Source organism: Bos indicus, chromosome 7 (assembly GCF_029378745.1).
Source record: "Bos indicus isolate NIAB-ARS_2022 breed Sahiwal x Tharparkar chromosome 7, NIAB-ARS_B.indTharparkar_mat_pri_1.0, whole genome shotgun sequence".
NCBI lineage: Eukaryota > Metazoa > Chordata > Mammalia > Artiodactyla > Bovidae > Bos > Bos indicus.
In genome coordinates this window covers 86,857,232-86,874,707 of record NC_091766.1, presented here as the reverse complement: position 1 = coordinate 86,874,707, position 17,476 = coordinate 86,857,232, and the positions used below count along the sequence as shown (strand labels likewise).

The following is a 17,476-nucleotide window of genomic DNA, read 5'->3' as shown; positions in this document are numbered from 1 at the left end:
GAATGGGAAAGATTAGAGATCTCTTCAAGAAAACTGGAGATATAAAGGGAACATTTCATGTAAGACTGGGCACGATAAAGAACAGAAATGGCAAAGACCTAACAGAAGCAAAAGAGATTAAGAAGAGGTAGCAAGAATAGATAGAACTGTACAAAAAAGGTTTTAATGACTTGGATAACCATGATGGTGTGGTCATTCACCTAGAGCCAGACATCCTGGAATGTGAAGTCAAGTGGGCCTTAGGAAGCATTACTATGAACAACGCTAGTAGAGGTGACAAAATTCCAGCTGGACTATTTAAAACAGTAAAAGATGATGCTGTTAAAGTGCTGCACTCAATATGCCAGCCAATTTGGAAAACTCAGCAGTGGCCAAAGGACTGGAAAAGGTCAGTTTTCATTCCAATCCCAAAGAAGGGCAATGCCAAAGAATGTTCAAACTATCATACAGTTGTACTCATTTCACATGCTAGCAAGGCTGAAAGTGAAAGTGAAAGTCACTCAGTTGTGTCCAACTTTTTGCAACCCCATGGACTGTACAGTCCATGGAATTCTTTAGGCCAGAATACTGGAGTGGGTAGCCTTTCCCTTCTCCAGGGGATCTTCCCAACCCAGGGATTGAACCCAGGTCTCCCGCATTGCAGGTGGATTCTTTACCAGCTGAGCCACAAGGGTAGCTAGGAAGGTTATATAAGCTCAAAATCCTTCAAGCTAGGCTTCAGCAAATACATGAACAAAGAATTTCCAGATATACAAACTTGATTTAGAAAAGGCAGAGGAACCAGAGATCCAAATTGCCAACATTTGTTGGATCAGTGAGAAAGCAAGATAATTCCAGAAAAACATCTACTTCTGTTTCATAGACCATTCTAAAGCTTCTAACTGTGTGGATCACAACAAACTTTGGAAAATTCTTGAGATAGAAGTCCCAGTCCACCTTACCTGTTTCTTGAGAAACCTGTATGCGGTTTTAAGAAACAACAGTTAGAACCAGACATGGAACAAGTGACTGGTTCAGAATTGGGAAAGGAGTATGTCAGGGCCGTATACTGTCTTATTTATTTACCCTGCTTATTTAACTTATATGCAGGGTACATCAAACAAAATGCCAGGCTGGATGAATCACAAGCTGGAATCAAGATTGCTGGGAGAAATATCAGTAATCAACAATATGCTGATGATACCACTCTAATGGCAGAAATTGAAGAGGAACTGAAGAGCCTCTTTATGAGGGTGAAAGAGGAGAGGGATAAAGCTGGCTTAAAACTCGATATTCAAAAGACTAAGATCATGGCATCCAGTCCCATCACTTCATGGCAAAAAAAAGGTGAAGAAGTAGAAGCAGTGACAGATTTTATTTTCTTGGCCTCCAAAATCATTACAGATGGTGACAGCAGTCATGAAATTAAAAGACTCCTGCTGCATGGAAGGAAATCTATGACAAATCTAGACAAGTGTTTTAAAAACCAGAGACATCACTTAGCTGATGAAGGTCTGTATAATCAAAGCTATGGTTTTTCCAGTAGTCATGAATGGATGTAAGAGTTGGACCATTAAGAGGGCTGAGTGCTGAAGAATTGATGATTTTGAATTTTGGTGTTGGAGAAGACTCTTGAGAGGCCCTTGGACTGCAAGAAGATCAAATCAGTCAATCCTAAAGGAAATCAACCCTAAATATTCACTGGAAAGACTGAAGCTGAAGCTCCAATACTTTGGCTACCTGATGCAAGGAGCCAACTCATTGGAAAAGACCCTGATGCTGGGAGAGACTGAAGGCAAAAGGACAAGAGGCAGCAGAGGATGAGATGGTTATATAGCATCACCAATGCAGTGGACATGAATCTGAGAACACTCGAGGAGACAGTGGAGGACAAAGGAGCCCAGTGTGCTACAATCCATGAGGTCACAGAGTCACACAGGTATGAGACTGAACAACAATGGAGCATCGAGTTACAGTCTTGCTTTCAAGATTGTATCACTTGCAGAGCCTTGAAATTTGCCAGTCCTCAAGCCTCACACTGCAGATTCCTGTGTAATTAGCCTCAGGTAGCACCCCAAAGATGAAATTTTTAACAACTGCCCAGGTGATTATAATGTGCAGCCAAAGTTGGAAAACCACTTGCTACCTAAGAGTGGAATATAAGAAGACTGTCATGTGCTAAGTAAGAGATAAAAAGGAACTAAATTAATAGTACCCGAGAAAATTCTGTACAGGAACAAGAAGTGTGGTTCTTTGGATTTAGCATGACTTATCTCAAAACGGAGAAGCGGAAAAAAACTTGTGTCTCCAGGATCTAGCCACATGGCTCCACCATGTGGATAAACTGTGATTATCAAGTCAGTTGATTGCTTTTTTTCCTTCAGATCCTGCTTGCTGTAACGTGAGAATACTAGTAGAAATAAGTTAAAAAGCCAAAAATGGTGCATCAATTAGAAGAAAAATATGTATTGGTTCCCTGAAAAGATTTAGCACTCAAATACTTCTTTCAAATCTGATATAATGCTTTACATATGAAACTGCTATAGAACTTTTGCTTGGGCACATATATTACAAAAAAGTGTTTATTAAATCTAAAAATCTATTGTATAGTGAAATGATCACATTTGATTGGGGGTAAAAGATTTGTAAAGAATGTTGCTTTGGTGAATCGAAATGCTGAACATTTATAATTACTTTTTATCATTATAGAATTCCTTCAAAGTAGCTTCCTAATCATACCACTCTTATTCTTAGGATATACTGAAATAATTCAGGTAGAAATTTTAAAGTGATTAGAAAAAGAGAAAAATAAATTGATTAATTTTTATGACTGCAGAAGTTTCTCATCTTATTTAACTACTCACATAATTCTCTTTAAAAGCTTGAAATGTGTGATTCTTAATGGCAAAATAAAACATCTTCATAGTCTGTAAACTTTCATACATGATTGACTATTGTAATTTATCAATATCTCTTCAAGCAAATTCTGAAAATGAGATTATTAAACTAGTGAAATTAACATTGCATTTCTAATTCTCCAGCTTCCAGACAGTTTGCTCAACAAGCACTTTTCAGTTCATAATTGTACTTTTCACCTCAAGGTTTGAACCAAATTTAAATTTCAGTTTTATAATCTGACTTAATATATCAATTCAAAGATGTCTCTTTTACTACAAAACATCTTTGTTCGAAGAAACATGATCCTCACCACTGAAATATATCAAAATCTGTTAAAGGAAAAATACATTAGTTCTGAAAATGTGAATGGATAAAAGTATTGCCTTATTTACTGTAATGATGTCCTGATGACAAAAAATGTCCTTTCTAATGTTAGACAGTAATTAAGTGAAAGTGAAAGTCGCTCAGCCGTGTCTGACTTTTTGTGACCCCATGGACTATACAGTCCATGGAATTCTCCAGGCCAGAATACTGGAGTGGGTAGCCTTTCCCTTCTCCAGGGGATCTTCCCAACCCAGGAATCGAACCCAGGTCTCCTGCATTGCAGGTGGATTCTTTACCAGCTGAGCTACAAGGGAAGCCCAAAACAGTAATTAAGTTAATAAATATTTTTAGAATACCTTCCAGATGTAAGGTACTATATGAGCATCACAGGTGATATCTAAAAACAAGATCCCTACTTCAAGAGAGTTTAAGTCTTTAGGAGGTAAGAGAGTCACACATCTAAGAGTCAAACAGGAAACATTAAAAACCAAAAGAAGCAAAGTTAAGTGCAGTGAGGAAGGAGAGATCACAGTCAGGTGGAATAGTTAGAAGTCATAGAAGTAACAGGATTTAAGTTAGATGGACCTAAAAGAAATCTGTATAGACAAGGAGGAGTTTGGGGCATTATGGTCAGGTACTAGGTCAAGGGCGAAAACGGAGAACTAGGATGCAGTTTGCAGGGCAGCAGCATCAGCCTCAACCTGGATCATGTTAGAAACAGGGAATCTTGGTCTTGGCTTCCTGAATCCCAGTTTGCATTTTAATAAGAATGCTAGGTGATTGGTACTGATATTAAACATTTTAAAGCACTCTCAGAATACTGACAGTAAATTTTTTTCCGTAAAAGGTCAGATAACAAACATTTTTGGCTTTACAGGCTACTCTGTTGCTTAGCATGAAAGCAGCAAAGATGACAGCATGCAAATGAAAAAGCCTGGATGGATTCCAATAAAACTTTATTACTGTGACCATTAATTTCATGTATCACCTTGACTACAACAGGGGCTTCCCGGGTATTTGGTTGAACATTGTTCTGGGTGTGTCTGTGAGAATGTCTCTAGATAACATTTGAATTTGGACACTAAGTGAAGCAGATTGCCCTCCTCAATGTGAGTGGGCCTTTTCCATCTGGTGGAAGCCTGAATGGAACAAAAGGAGGCGTTAAAGTGAATTTGTTCTCTTTGCCTGACTGTTTTAGAGCTTCCCTGGTAGCTCAGCTAGTAAAGAATCTACCTGCAATGCAGGAGACCCCAGTTTAATTCCTGGGCCAGGAAGATCCCCTAGAGAAGGGAGTGGCAACCCACTCCAGTATTCTTGGGTTTCCTTGGTGGTTGAGCTGGTAAAGAATCTGCCTGCAGTGCGGGAGACCTGGGTTTGATCTCTGGGTTGGGAAGATATGCTGAAGAAGGGAATGGCTACCCACTCCAGTATTCTGGCCTGGAGAATTCCATGGACGGTCACAAAGAGTTGGACGTGACTGAGCAACTTTCACTTTCACTTTGGAGCTGGGGTATTGATAGATCCCTGGGTTGGGAAGATCCCCTGAAGAAGGAAATGGCAACCCACTCGAGTATGCTTGCCTGGGAAATTCCATAGACAGAGGAGCCTGGCAGGCTGCAGTCCATGGGGTTGCAAAGAGTTGAACACATCTTAGTGACTAAACAACAACAACAAAAGATATATATATATACACACACATGTATACATATGTGTGTATGTGTATATATATTTGTGTGGGTGTTTGTGTGTGTGTTTACATATATGCAGGGAGAATGTGGGGTGCTCAGTTGTGTCCAACTATGGACCCTATGAACCATAGCCTGCCGGCTCCTCCGTCCATGGGATTTTTCAGGCAAGAAGAGTGGCTTGCTATTTCCTTCTCCAGGGGATTCTTCCGACCTAGGGATTGAACCCACATCTCCTGCATCTCCTACATTGGAAGGCAGATTTTCTTTTCTTTTTTAACCACTGTACCACCTAGGAACCCACATACATATATTCATTGTATTAGTTCTGCTTCTCTGGAGAAGAACCCTGATTAATATAGTTATGGACACCAAGTTTGAGTTTCATATAATTTTCACATGTCATGAAATACTGTTATTCTTTTTCTTTTTTTTCAACCATTTAAAAATTTAAAAATCACTCTGAGCTTACAGGGCATACAAAAACAGACACTAGGTAGATTTGGTCTGTGAGCCATAGTTTGCCAACTATGTCTTAGAATACTGAACATCAGTAGGAAAACAAGTTAGCCTTTCAATTATTTTTATCATCTAAATTCTAGATTTTATAACAATAGAATAATAACTATAGAGATATTTATACTCTCTCAGATCAGATCAGATCAGTTACTCAGTCGTGTCCCCATGAATCAAAGCACACCAGGCCTCCCTGTCCATCACCAGCTCCTGGAATTCACTCAAACTCATGTCCATCGAGTCAGTGATGCGATCCAGCCATCTCATCCTCTGTCATCCCCTTCTCCTCCTGCCTCCAATCCCTCCCAGCATCAGAGTCTTTTCCAATGAGTCAACTCTTCGCATGAGGTGGCCAAAGTATTGGAGTTTCAGCTTTAGCATCAGTCCTTCCAATGAACACCCAGGACTAATCTCCTTTAGAATGGACTGGTTGGATCTCCTTGCAGTCCAAGGGATTCTCAAGAGTCTTCTCCAACACCACAGTTCAAAAGCATCAATTCTTCAGTGCTCAGCCTTCTTCACAGTCCAACTCTCACATCCATACATGACCACTGGAAAAACCATAGCCTTGACTAGACAGACCTTTGTTGGCAAAGTAATGTCTCTGCTTTTGAATATGCTATCTAGATTGGTCATAACTTCCCTTCCAAGGAGTAAGCGTCTTTTAATTTCATGGCTGCAGTCACCATCTGCAGTGATTTTGGAGCCCAGAAAAATAAAGTCTGACACTGTTTCCACTGTTTCCCCATCTATTTGCCATGAAGTGATGGGACCAGATGCCATGATCTTTGTTTTCTGAATGTTGCGCTTTAAGCCAACTTTTTCACTCTCCTCTTTCACTTTCAAGAGGCTTTTTAGTTCCTCTTCACTTTCTGCCATAAGGGTGGTATCATCTGCATATCTGCGATTATTGATATTTCTCCCGGCAATCTTGATTCCAGCTTGTGTGTCTTCCAGCCCAGTGTTAATTCTTTCAGCTCCCCAAGACAGGGAGAGGGGGCAGGGTAGAGAGAGAGGGAGGAGGACTGGGGCTAGCAATCTATGTTTTTAAAAATTCTCCAAGTGGGTATGATGAACGTTAAAATTTGAAAATTGCCAAACTCAGTAAAACTCTTGTTAAGAATCCTTCCAGATTCCTGGAATTCTCTTGCAGACCCATTGAGTGGAAATCTCTGGTGTGCATTTTAACAGGCTCCTAGATGACTGTTATGCTTGTTCATATTTGAAAGTCACTACTTTAGAGTTGGTGCTTCTCTTTCATCCCACCACCGCATCCAACCTATAAGACCTTTGCCAAATCCTATAAACTTTACATGTGCAAAAATTTCCAAACCTAATGCTAATTATCAGAAAAACCTAAGAGTTTTATAAAATTCCCAGGCCCTGCTCCAGAATTACACAGAAAAATGTATAATATAAATGTAAACATATGTTCTTTGGAAGGAATGATGCTAAAGCTGAAACTCTAGTACTTCGGCCGCCTCATGAGAAGAGTTGACTCATTGGAAAAGACTCTGATGCTGGGAGGGATTGGGGGCAGGAGGAAAAGGGGACGACAGAGGATGAGATGGCCGGATGGCATCACTGACTCGATGGACATGAGTTTGAGTGAACTCCAGGAGCTGGTGATGGACAAGGAGGCCTGGTGTGCTGCGATTCATGGGGTCACAAAGAGTTGGACACAACTGAGTAACTGAACTGAACTGAAACATATGTTATATGATACATATGATACACACACACACACATACACAGACACATATATATGATATACTATATGTCCATCTGGGAACATGGTGAGGAATTTACTCCTATATGCTTAAATTTTATGTAGCTACTCATGAGTAGACATTTGGGCCTCATATTAGAATTTACTCCCTTGTTCTATTTTAATATACTTTAATTTGGGCTTTATAAAGTCCTCATTATGAAAACAATCACAAATAATATCCAAATTAAAGTTATGCAACTCTGATCATTTTATGCTCCCACTCAAAATTTTTGACTGTATTACATACAAATTACTCAGCTTGACATTCAAGACCCTCTGCTAATCTTCTTACTAATTCATATCTCAGTTAATTTAGCTCATTCTCCAACCAACCAAGCTACGCTCTTTTTCTGGTCTCTGGATACATCTCATACTTTGTACCCTACTTTGACCAATCACGTCCCTTCTACCTATAGCATGACTTTGCTAAATATAAAAAACAAATAAAAATGTACATAAATGTTATATTCTATGTGTCAGTTAAGTAATAACTAACATTTATTGAACAATTGTAGAAGCCAGTCACACTGCTATAATCTTCACATGCAGTAACTAACTCAATCCCATAAAACCACCTTGTGAGTTAGCTACACTGATTTTCTTCACTGTTCAGAGGATGAAACTCAGGGTAAAATAGATTGAAGTAACTCTCAAAGAATATTCAATAGCAAGTAGTAAAACTGGGATTGTGAGCTTTGAAATATTAGGTCTACTGAATCACAAATGAGAGCATTCCATCTTATTCAGTTCAGTTCAGCCGCTCAGTCATGTCCAACTCTTTGCAATTCCATGGACTGCAGCATGCCAGGCTTCCTGTCCATCACCAATTCCAGAGCTTACTCAAACTCATGTGCATTGAGTCGCTGACGCCATCCAACCATCTCATCCTCTGTTATCCCCTTCTCCTCCCACCTTCAATCTTTCCCAGCATCAGGGTCTTTTCCAATGAGTCAGTTCTTCACATCAGGTGGCCAAAGTATTGGAGTTTCAGTTTCAGCATCAGCCCTTTCAGTGAATATTCAGGACTAATTTCCTTTAGGATTGACTGGTTTGATCTCCTTGCTGTCAAAAGGACTCACAAGAGTCTTCTCCAGCACCACAGTTCAAAAGCACTAATTCTTCAGTGCTCAGCTTTCTTTGCAGTCCAACTCTCACATCCATACATGACAACAGGAGAAACCATAGCTTTGACTAGATGAACTTTTGTTGGCAAAGTAATATCTCTGCTTTTTAATATGCTGTCTAGGTTGGTCATAGCTTTTCTTCCAAGGAGCAAGTGTCTTTTAATTTCATGGTTGCAGTTACCATCTGCAGTGATTTTGCTGCTGCTAAGTCACTTCAGTCATGTCTGACTCTGTGCGACCCCATAGACGGCAGCCCACCAGGCTTCCCCATCCCTGGGATTCTCCAGGCAAGAACACTGGAGTGGGTTGCCATTTCCTTCTCCAATGCATATACTGGATGCTTGGGGCTGGTGCACTGGGACGACCCAGAGGGATGGTATGGGGAGGGAGGAGGGAGGGGGGTTCAGAATGGGGAACACATGTATACCTGGGGCGGATTCATTTCGATATTTGGCAAAACTAATACAATATTTTAAAGTTTAAAAATAAAATAAAATTAAAAAAAAGAAAGTGAAAAGTGAAAGTGAAGTCGCTCAGTCGTATCCAACTCTTAGCGACCCCATGGACTGCAGCCTACCAGGGTCCTCCGTCCATGGGATTTTCCAGGCAAGAGTACTGGAGTGGGGTTGGAGCCCCCCCAAAATAAAGTGTCTCACTGTTTCCCCATCTGTTTGACATGAAATGATGGGACTGGATGCCACGATCTTAGTTTTCTGAATGTTGAGCTTTAAACCAACTTTTTCACTCTCCTCTTTGACTTTCATCAGGAGGCTCTTTAGATTTTCTTTGCTTTCTGCCATAAGGGTGATGTCATCTGCATATCTGAGGTTATTGGTATTTCTCCAGGCAATCTTGATTCTACCTTGTGCTTCATCTAGCCTGGCATTTTGCGTGATGTATTCTGCATAGAAGTTAAATTAGCAGGGTGACAGTATACAGCCTTGACATACTCCTTTCCTGATGTAGAACCAGTCTGTTGTTCCACGTCTAGTTCTAACTGTTGATTCTTGACCTACATACTGATTTCTCAGGAAGCAGGTAAGGTGACCTAGTATTCCATCTTATTAAATTGCTGTAAAATTGTGTTGGAAATGACCATATGATACTTTATATAATAGTTCTATTCACTTTTGATTAATTAGTATAATAAAAGGATAAGGTGGTGACAGATTACTCCCAATCATGATTGTAACAGGCCAACTCTTTGTTAATTTGTTTTGGGAAGAATTAACAGTGATTTTTTTAAAAGCCACAGGAATTACCTTTATGTTGATTACATACCTCTAGTTAGCAGAAAAGATGCTAAGCCTTTTGGACTGAATGGTCCCTAGTTGGGGCTGAATGAACTATGGGTCTTCCATTGGTTTTCAAGTCACTAAAGAGTAGTACCTACACTAGTACCAGGTATCAGCACTCAGGGATAAGAAATCTTATTACCTAATTCCCTACTGGACCCTACTCAAGGGTTATTATCATTGAGAAGGGACTTTATTTGTCCATGTCATAATCATTCTACTATACTCTAAGGACCCTGAGATAGGACTGTGAAATAGCCATTTTTGTGTCCCCGTTGCCATCATCACCACCACCTAATAATTAGTATCAAACCTTCAGTACAGTGATTTAATATGATATTTTGAATTGAATATGGATTTTTAGAATTTGCTCCTCAATATATTGAGAAACCTATATGCAGGTCAGGAAGCAACAGTTAGAACTGGACATGGAACAACAGACTGGTTCCAAATAGGAAAAGGAGTACATCAAGGCTGTATATTGTCACCCTGCTTATTTAACTTATATGCAGAGTACATCATGAGAAACTCTGGGCTGGAAGAAGCACAAGCTGGAATCAAGATTGCAGAGAGAAATATCAATAACCTCAGATATGCAGATGATACCACCCTTATGGCAGAAAGTGAAGAGGAACTAAAAAGCCTCTTGAAAGTGAAAGAGGAGAGTGAAAAAGTTGGCTTAAAGCTCAATATTCAGAAAACAAAGATCATGGCATCTGGTCCCAGTACTTCATGGCAAATAGATGGGGAAACAGTGGAAACAGTGTCAGACTTTATTTTTCTGGGCTCCAAAATCACTGCAGATGGTGACTGCGGCCATGAAATTAAAAGACGCTTACTCCTTGGAAGGAAAGTTATGACCAATCTAGATAGCATATTCAAAAGCAGAGACATTACTTTGCCAACAAAGGTCCGTCTAGTCAAGGCTATTTTTTTTCCAGTAGTCATGTATGGATATGAGAGTTGGACTGTGAAGAAGGCTGAGCGCCGAAGAATTGATGCTTTTGAACTGTGGTGTTGGAGAAGACTCTTGAGAATCCCTTGGACTGCAAGGAGATTCAACCAGTCCATTCTAAAGATCAGTCCTGGGTGTTCTTTGGAAGGAATGATGCTAAAGCTGAAACTCCAGTACTGTGGCCACCTCATGCGAAGAGTTGACTCATTGGAAAAGACTCTGATGCTGGGAGGGATTGGGGGCAGGAGGAGAAGGGGATGACAGAGGATGAGATGGCAGGATGGCATCACCGACCCGATGGATGTGAGTTTGAGTGAACTCCGGGAGCTGGTGATGGACAGGGAGGCCTGGCGTGCTGTGATTCATGGGGTCGCAGAGTTGGACACGACTGAGCGACTGAACTGAACTGATACTGTCTTTACATCTTAATTTTCAGTAGTCCTAAAATATAAAAGAAAAAGTGTTTGAATTTGGGGGGAGTTAAATTTATATTGAGGATATTTTTTAAATGCTATTTCTTCTTTTCCTTTAGTAATGTTCTGTTTTAGAGAAACTAGGTTATTTACTGCAGGAAGAATAAGACAGGGACACATTAGGGTCAGAATAGTAAAGAGCAATACCCACGCACTGCTTCTAGTTTTCCAACCATGTTCCAGTCTCTCTGAGGCCGAGAATTTGGTACGGCTCCGGACATACTTCGTTAAAAGAACCAGGAATGCTTCTGTTTTACGATCTTGGCTGTTCAATCTGATCTGCCCAATGTCATCCCCATGTAATCGTTCAGTTCAGTTCAGTCGCTCAGTCGTGTCCAACTCCATGCGACCCCATGAATCGCAGCACGTTAAATTGTTCAGGTTAGCTTTCACAAGTCCTAAATGTACTGCTATTCCCTTTTGAACAGCCCTCCGCGTCGCTTCTCCTTTAAATCTTGTCGGGAAGGGGCGGAGCTAGGGCCAGGAAAGGAGGAGCGGCTTCTGTGGGCCACGCCCACTTGGGGTAGCAGGCGCTGGAGACACCAGGAGCCGTTCTCCTCCTAATCCGCTCCGGAAACGCGACTGGGGACGGAATTACCACGTGAGGTTGACGTCATCGCCCCCGCGCCGGGTTCTCCTGACTTGGCTTCCGTGGGATCCTGGAGGTGGCTTAGGTGCTTTACGTCAGGTTTTGTACAGTTCGTGGTGTTCTCTCTACAGGCTCCCTGGGCCTCGCCTCCGATTTCCCGATGTACCACAACAGTAGCCAGAAGAGGCACTGGACTTTCGCCAGCGAGGAGCAGCTGGCGCGGTTGCGGGCCGACGCCAACCGCAAATTCAAATGCAAAGCGGTGGCGAACGGGAAGGTGAGGGCTCGGGCTCTGTAAACTCTTGCCTGTCCCCCCCTCCCCCAGGACGTACCCCACACCTCCCTCCCGCCTCCTCGGCGCAGAGTGCGTTTATCCATCTAATCAACAGCGAGCACCTTGCCAGGTACAGTGGGTAAGGAGACGGACAAGGCCGTCCATCCCCTCAGTCGAGCGGCGGACTGTATAGTCAGTAACAAGGCAAAGAAAACACTTTGTAGGATGCTAATGTACCGGGGGTAGGTTTCTCTTAGTGGCTGGTGTGGAGATGGGGAAAGGACTTTCCCGGCGGACAGAGCCACAGGTGCAAAGGCGGAGTTCAGAAATCGCAGAGCTGGTCTCTGTAGCGCTCTTGATCGTGTGTGGCGGAAGCGGAGTGTTGAGAGGCTGGAGAACACAGGCAGGGAACTTGTAAGCGGAAGTAAGTAGTTTGAACTCTGTGATGGAGAGATGGGAAACCTTAGAAAGATTCTAAATGGGAAATTAATCTTGTCAGATTCTGTTCTAGAAAGAGCTTTCTGGGAAAGATTGGATTGATTGGATGGGGCAGGGCAGAAGAAGGGGGATGAGACACCGTTAGCACAAACCAGTTGACTACAGAAGGTTTGGACTATAGTCTGTCCGCCACGCCCTTCCAGTTTTACTTTTACCTGTAACTCTCGTTTACTTCATATCATTTTATTTTTGTGCTGTACAGAGTAGTACTTCCTTTGCTAAATTTTCAGTATTTGGCAACTGTTAGCTCATAGAATCCTCACAACTACCCCATGAGGTAGATACTGTTATTATCCTTGCATTACATCTGAGGACACTGAAGTACAGAGAGGTTGAATAACTTCTCAGGCTATAGCTAGTAAGTGGCAGAGCCAGGATTTGAACCCATGGAATCTGGTTTCAGCTTCTGTGAATCGCAATGCCATGCTGTCTCTATAAAATGAGCCCCACCTGTGTTAGTTTCCTAGGCCCGCCAGAATACCATACACTAAGTGACTTAACACAGCAGAGATTTATTGTTTGAGTTCTGGAGGCTAGAAGTGTGAGACCAAGGTGTTTGTGGAGTAGTGCTCTCTACAACTTCTAGACCCTTCCTTTTCAGCTTCTGGTGACCCCAGGTGTTTTTCCGCTAGTGGCAGCCAACTCCAGCCTCTAGCTCCTTCTTTCCAGAGTGTTCTCCTTGTGTCTCTGTCTCTTTACATGTTCTTCTTACAAAGCTACCAGTCATATTGGATTAGAAGCCTTTTCTACTTCAGTAGGACCTCATCTTAACTAATTGTATCTGCAAAGACCTTATTTTCTCACATTGTGAGGTACTGGTGTTAGGACTCAACATACCTTTTTTGGCACTTGTAATTAAACCAGTAGTGGCACCAAATAGATATTTTTGTTGTAAAATTGTAGTATTTATTAACCCTACAGTGTATTTCGTAGAAATTTTATAGAGATGCAGAAGAGGTAATATGTTAAGGGTCAGAAATATCCTTGAGACACTTGATTTTTACTTCAACCTCTGTGACTCAATAACCGACTGAGAAAGGGCTATTGAAAGTTTTCCAACCATTGACGGTTTCTTCCTTTTGATCTGTAAAAGTGACATCAAACTTGTGAGCATATACACACGCTCCTCATGATTGCTTATACCTTAGTGAGCAAATATTCAGCTGACATTCTGAGAAGTTACGCAATTGTGGCACAGTTTTAGTTTATTGAATATTTTTTAAAACTTATTTTTGTGTAATATTAGCAATTCTGTAAAGAGAAAATGAGGTACATTTCCCTTTGGTTAGAGATAAAAACTTAATTAAATCTGCACAGAGAAATATTAAGATTATCTAACTTATTAAACTTTTGTTCTAACTTTTGATCTAAAGGTTCTTCCAAATGACCCCGTCTTTCTTGAGCCTCATGAAGAAATAACGCTCTGCAAGTATTATGAGAAAAGATTATTGGAATTCTGTTCGGTGTTTAAGCCAGCAATGCCAAGATCTGTTGTGGTAAGCTTTAGTGGTAATGAGGTATAAATTTCTGTAGCTAACTTACAAGAGCTTATAAAGATTAATCTTATAAGCTAACTTATATCCTCTTATAAATATTTAACTCAATTCTCTATCCACTTTACTCAAAAATGCACCTTAGTTATGTATATAATTTATGCATCAATATTTGTTGTCACATTTTTCAATGAATGCATTAAATTATGAATTCTTACATTGTATCTTACACAGTGTTTCAAAACTCATTTCATGTCAAAAGAATTTTGAGGTCTGCTGGATATGTCATGACATCCTCATTTTATAGGGAAAGAAAAGAATTACTTTCCCTCTGGGTTCTCATGCCTTTGTTTCGGATGTTTGTGTATGTGCTTGTGTGTTTCTGTGTGTTTGTACTGTGATAGGGTGTTGTTGAGGAAAAACAGGTAGTTAAAACTTTTTGGCTATATGCATTTGTATATGCTGTCTCTGTAATTGTTTCTATCCTCTCTTTTAATTGGAGTATATTTGATTACAGTGTTATGTTTCAGCAAAGTGATTTAGTTATACATATACATATATCTCGGAGAAGGAATGGCACCCCACTCCAGTACTCTTGCCTGGAAAATCCACAGGTGGAGGAGCCTGGTAGGCTGCAGTCCATGGGGTCGCTAAGCGTTGGACACGACTGAGCAACTTCACTTTCACTTTTCACTTTTATGCATTGGAGAAGGAAATGGCAACCCACTCCAGTGTTCTTGCCTGCAGAATCCCAGGGATGGGGGAGCCTGGTGGGCTGCCGTCTATGGGATCCCACAGAATCAGACACAACTGAAGCGACTAAGCAGCAGCAGCAACATACATATATCTATTCTTTTTCACATTCTTTTCCCATATAGGTTATCGCAGAGTATTAACTAGAGTTTCCTGTGTTATACAGTAGGTTCTTGTTGTTTATCTACATACAGTAGTGTGTGTACTTTAATCATAACATAATTTATCCCTCATCCCCCATCTTTCCCCTCTGTTAATCAAAAGTTTGTTTTCTAAGTCTGTGAGTCTGTTTCTGTTCTGTAAATGAGTTCATTTGTGTAATTTTTTAGATTCCACATAGAAGTGATATCATATGATATTTGTCTTTCTCTGACTTCACTTAGTATGTTAATCTTTAGGTCCATTCATGTTGCTACAAATGGAATATTTGGTTTTTGTTCAGTTGCTAAGTCATGTGCAGCTCTTTTGTGACTGCAAGAACTTTGCCCACTAGGCTCCTCTGTCCAGGCAAGAATACTGGAGTGGGTTGCCATTTTCTTCTCCAGGGGCTCTTCCTGACCCAGGAATTGAACCCCCGTCTCTTATATCACTTATGTCTCTTATGTCTCCTTCATTGTCAGGCTGGTTCTTTACCACTGGGCCACCTGGCTATGGCTGAGTAATATTCCATTGTATACGTGTACCACATATTCTTTTTAAATTCCTCTGTTGATGGGCATTTGGATTGCTCCCATGTCTTAACTGTTGTAAATAGTATTGCAATGAGCATTGGGGTCTTTGTATCTTTGAAGTATGGTTTTCTCCAGATATATGCCCAGGAGTGGGATTGTTTATCATATGATAGCTCTGGTTTTAGTTTTTTAGAGCCGTCCATACCGTTCTCAAACTACCACACAATTGCACTCAACTCACATGCTAGTAAAGTAATGCTCAAAATTCTCCAAGCCAGGCTTCAGCAATACGTGAACCGGGAACTTCCACATGTTCAAGCTGGTTTTAGAAAAGGCAGAGGAACCAGAGATCAAATTGCCAACATCTGTTGGATCATCAGAAAAGCAAGAGAGTTCCAGAGAAACATCTATTTCTGCTTTATTGACTATGCCAAAGCCTTTGACTGTGTGGATCACAATAAACTGTGGAAAATTCTTCAAGAGATGGGAGTACAAGACCACCTGACCTGCCTCTTGAGAAACCTGTGTGCAGGTCAGGAAGCAACAGTTAGAACTGGACATGGAACAACAGACTGGTTCCAAATAGGACAAGGAGTACATCAAGGCTGTATATTGTCACCCTGCTTATTTAACTTATATGCAGAGTACATCATGAGAAACGCTGGACTGGAAGAAGCACAAGCTGAAAGCAAGATTGCTGGGAGAAATATCAATAACCTCAGATATGCAGATGACACCACCCTTATGGCAGAAAGTGAAGAGGAACTAAAAAGTTTCTTGATGAAAGTGAAAGAGGAGAGTGAAAAAGTTGGCTTAAAGCTCAACATTCAGAAAATGAAGATCATAGCATCTGGTCCCATCACTTAATGGCAAGTAGATGGGGAAACAGTGGAAACAGTGTCAGACTATTTTTTGGGGCTCCAAAATCACTGCAGATGGTGATTGCAGCCATGAAATTAAAAGACGCTTACTCCTTAGAAGGAAAGTCATGACCAACCTAGATAGCATATTGAAAAGCAGAGACATTACTTTGCCAACAAAGGTTCGCCTAGTCAAGGCTATGGTTTTTCCTGTGGTCATGTATGGATGTGAGAGTTGGACTGTGAAGGCTGAGCACCAAAGAATTGATGCTTTTGAACTGTGGTGTTGGAGAAGACTCTTGAGAGTCCCTTGGACTGCAAGGAGATCCAACCAGGCCATTCTGAAGGAGATCAGCCCTGGGTGTTCTTTGGAGGGAATGAGGCTAAAGCTGAAGCTCCAGTACTTTGGCCACCTCACGCGAAGAGTTGACTCATTGGAAAAGACTCTAATGCTGGGAGGGATTGGGGGCAGGAGGAGAAGGGGACGACAGAGGATGAGATGGCTGGATGGCATCACCAACTCAATGGATGTGGGTTTGAGTGAACTCGGGGAGTTGGTGATAGACAGGGAGGCCTGGCAAGCTGCGATTCATGGGGTTGCAAAGAGTCGGACACGACTGAGCGACTGAATTGAAGTGATACTGTTCTCCACTGTGTCTGTACCATTTTACATTCTCAGCTGCAGTGTAGGAGGGTTCCCTTTTCTCCATACCCTCTCTAGTATGGATTGTTTGTAAAATTTTTGATGATGGCCATTCTGATGTGTGTTAATACCTCATTGTATTTTTGGTTTGCACTTTTCTAGTAATTAGCCATGCAGAGCATCTTTTCATGTGCTTTTTGGCCATCGGTATATGTTCTTAGGAGAAATGTCTATATTATATCTTCTGCACATTTTTTGATTGGGTTTCTTTTTTTTTTTTTTTTAATATTGAGCTACATGAGCTCTTTGTATATTTTAGAGATTAATCCCTTGTTGGTTCTTTGTTTGCATTTCTCCCATTTTGAGGGTTGTCTTTTTGTTTTGTTTATAATTTCCTTTTCTGTGCAAAAACCTTTTAAGTTTAATTAGATCTCATTTGTTAATTTAATTACCCTCTGAGGTGGATCCAAAAAGATACTGTTGTGATTTATGTCAAAGAGTATTGTGCCTTTGTTTTCCTCTAAGAGTTTTATGATGTCTGGTCTCACAGTTAGGTCTTTAATCCATTTGAGTTTATTTTTGTGTGTGGTGTTAGTGAGTGTTCTAATTTCATTCTTGTATAGGTAGCTGTTCAGTTTCCCCAGCAGCACTTATTGAAGAATGTCTTTTTTTCAT

At 40.9% G+C, this 17,476-nt stretch overlaps 1 protein-coding gene across 5 annotated transcripts in view; it reads left to right on the top strand.

Annotated features, from left to right (window-relative positions):
* Positions 1 to 11,551: 11,551 nt before the first annotated feature.
* The window catches only part of CCNH (cyclin H), a 30,564-nt gene continuing 24,639 nt past the window's right edge, over positions 11,552 to 17,476 (top strand). For 4 of the 5 annotated variants that reach the window (XM_019965405.2, XM_019965406.2, XM_019965404.2 and 1 more), the window contains exons 1-2: positions 11,552 to 11,886; positions 13,755 to 13,877. In XM_019965405.2, the coding sequence (XP_019820964.1) occupies positions 11,770 to 11,886; positions 13,755 to 13,877 (240 nt within the window). In that variant the 5' untranslated portion in view covers positions 11,552 to 11,769. The remainder of the gene's footprint in view (positions 11,887 to 13,754; positions 13,878 to 17,476) is intronic. The other variant, XM_019965407.2, reaches the window with a different exon arrangement.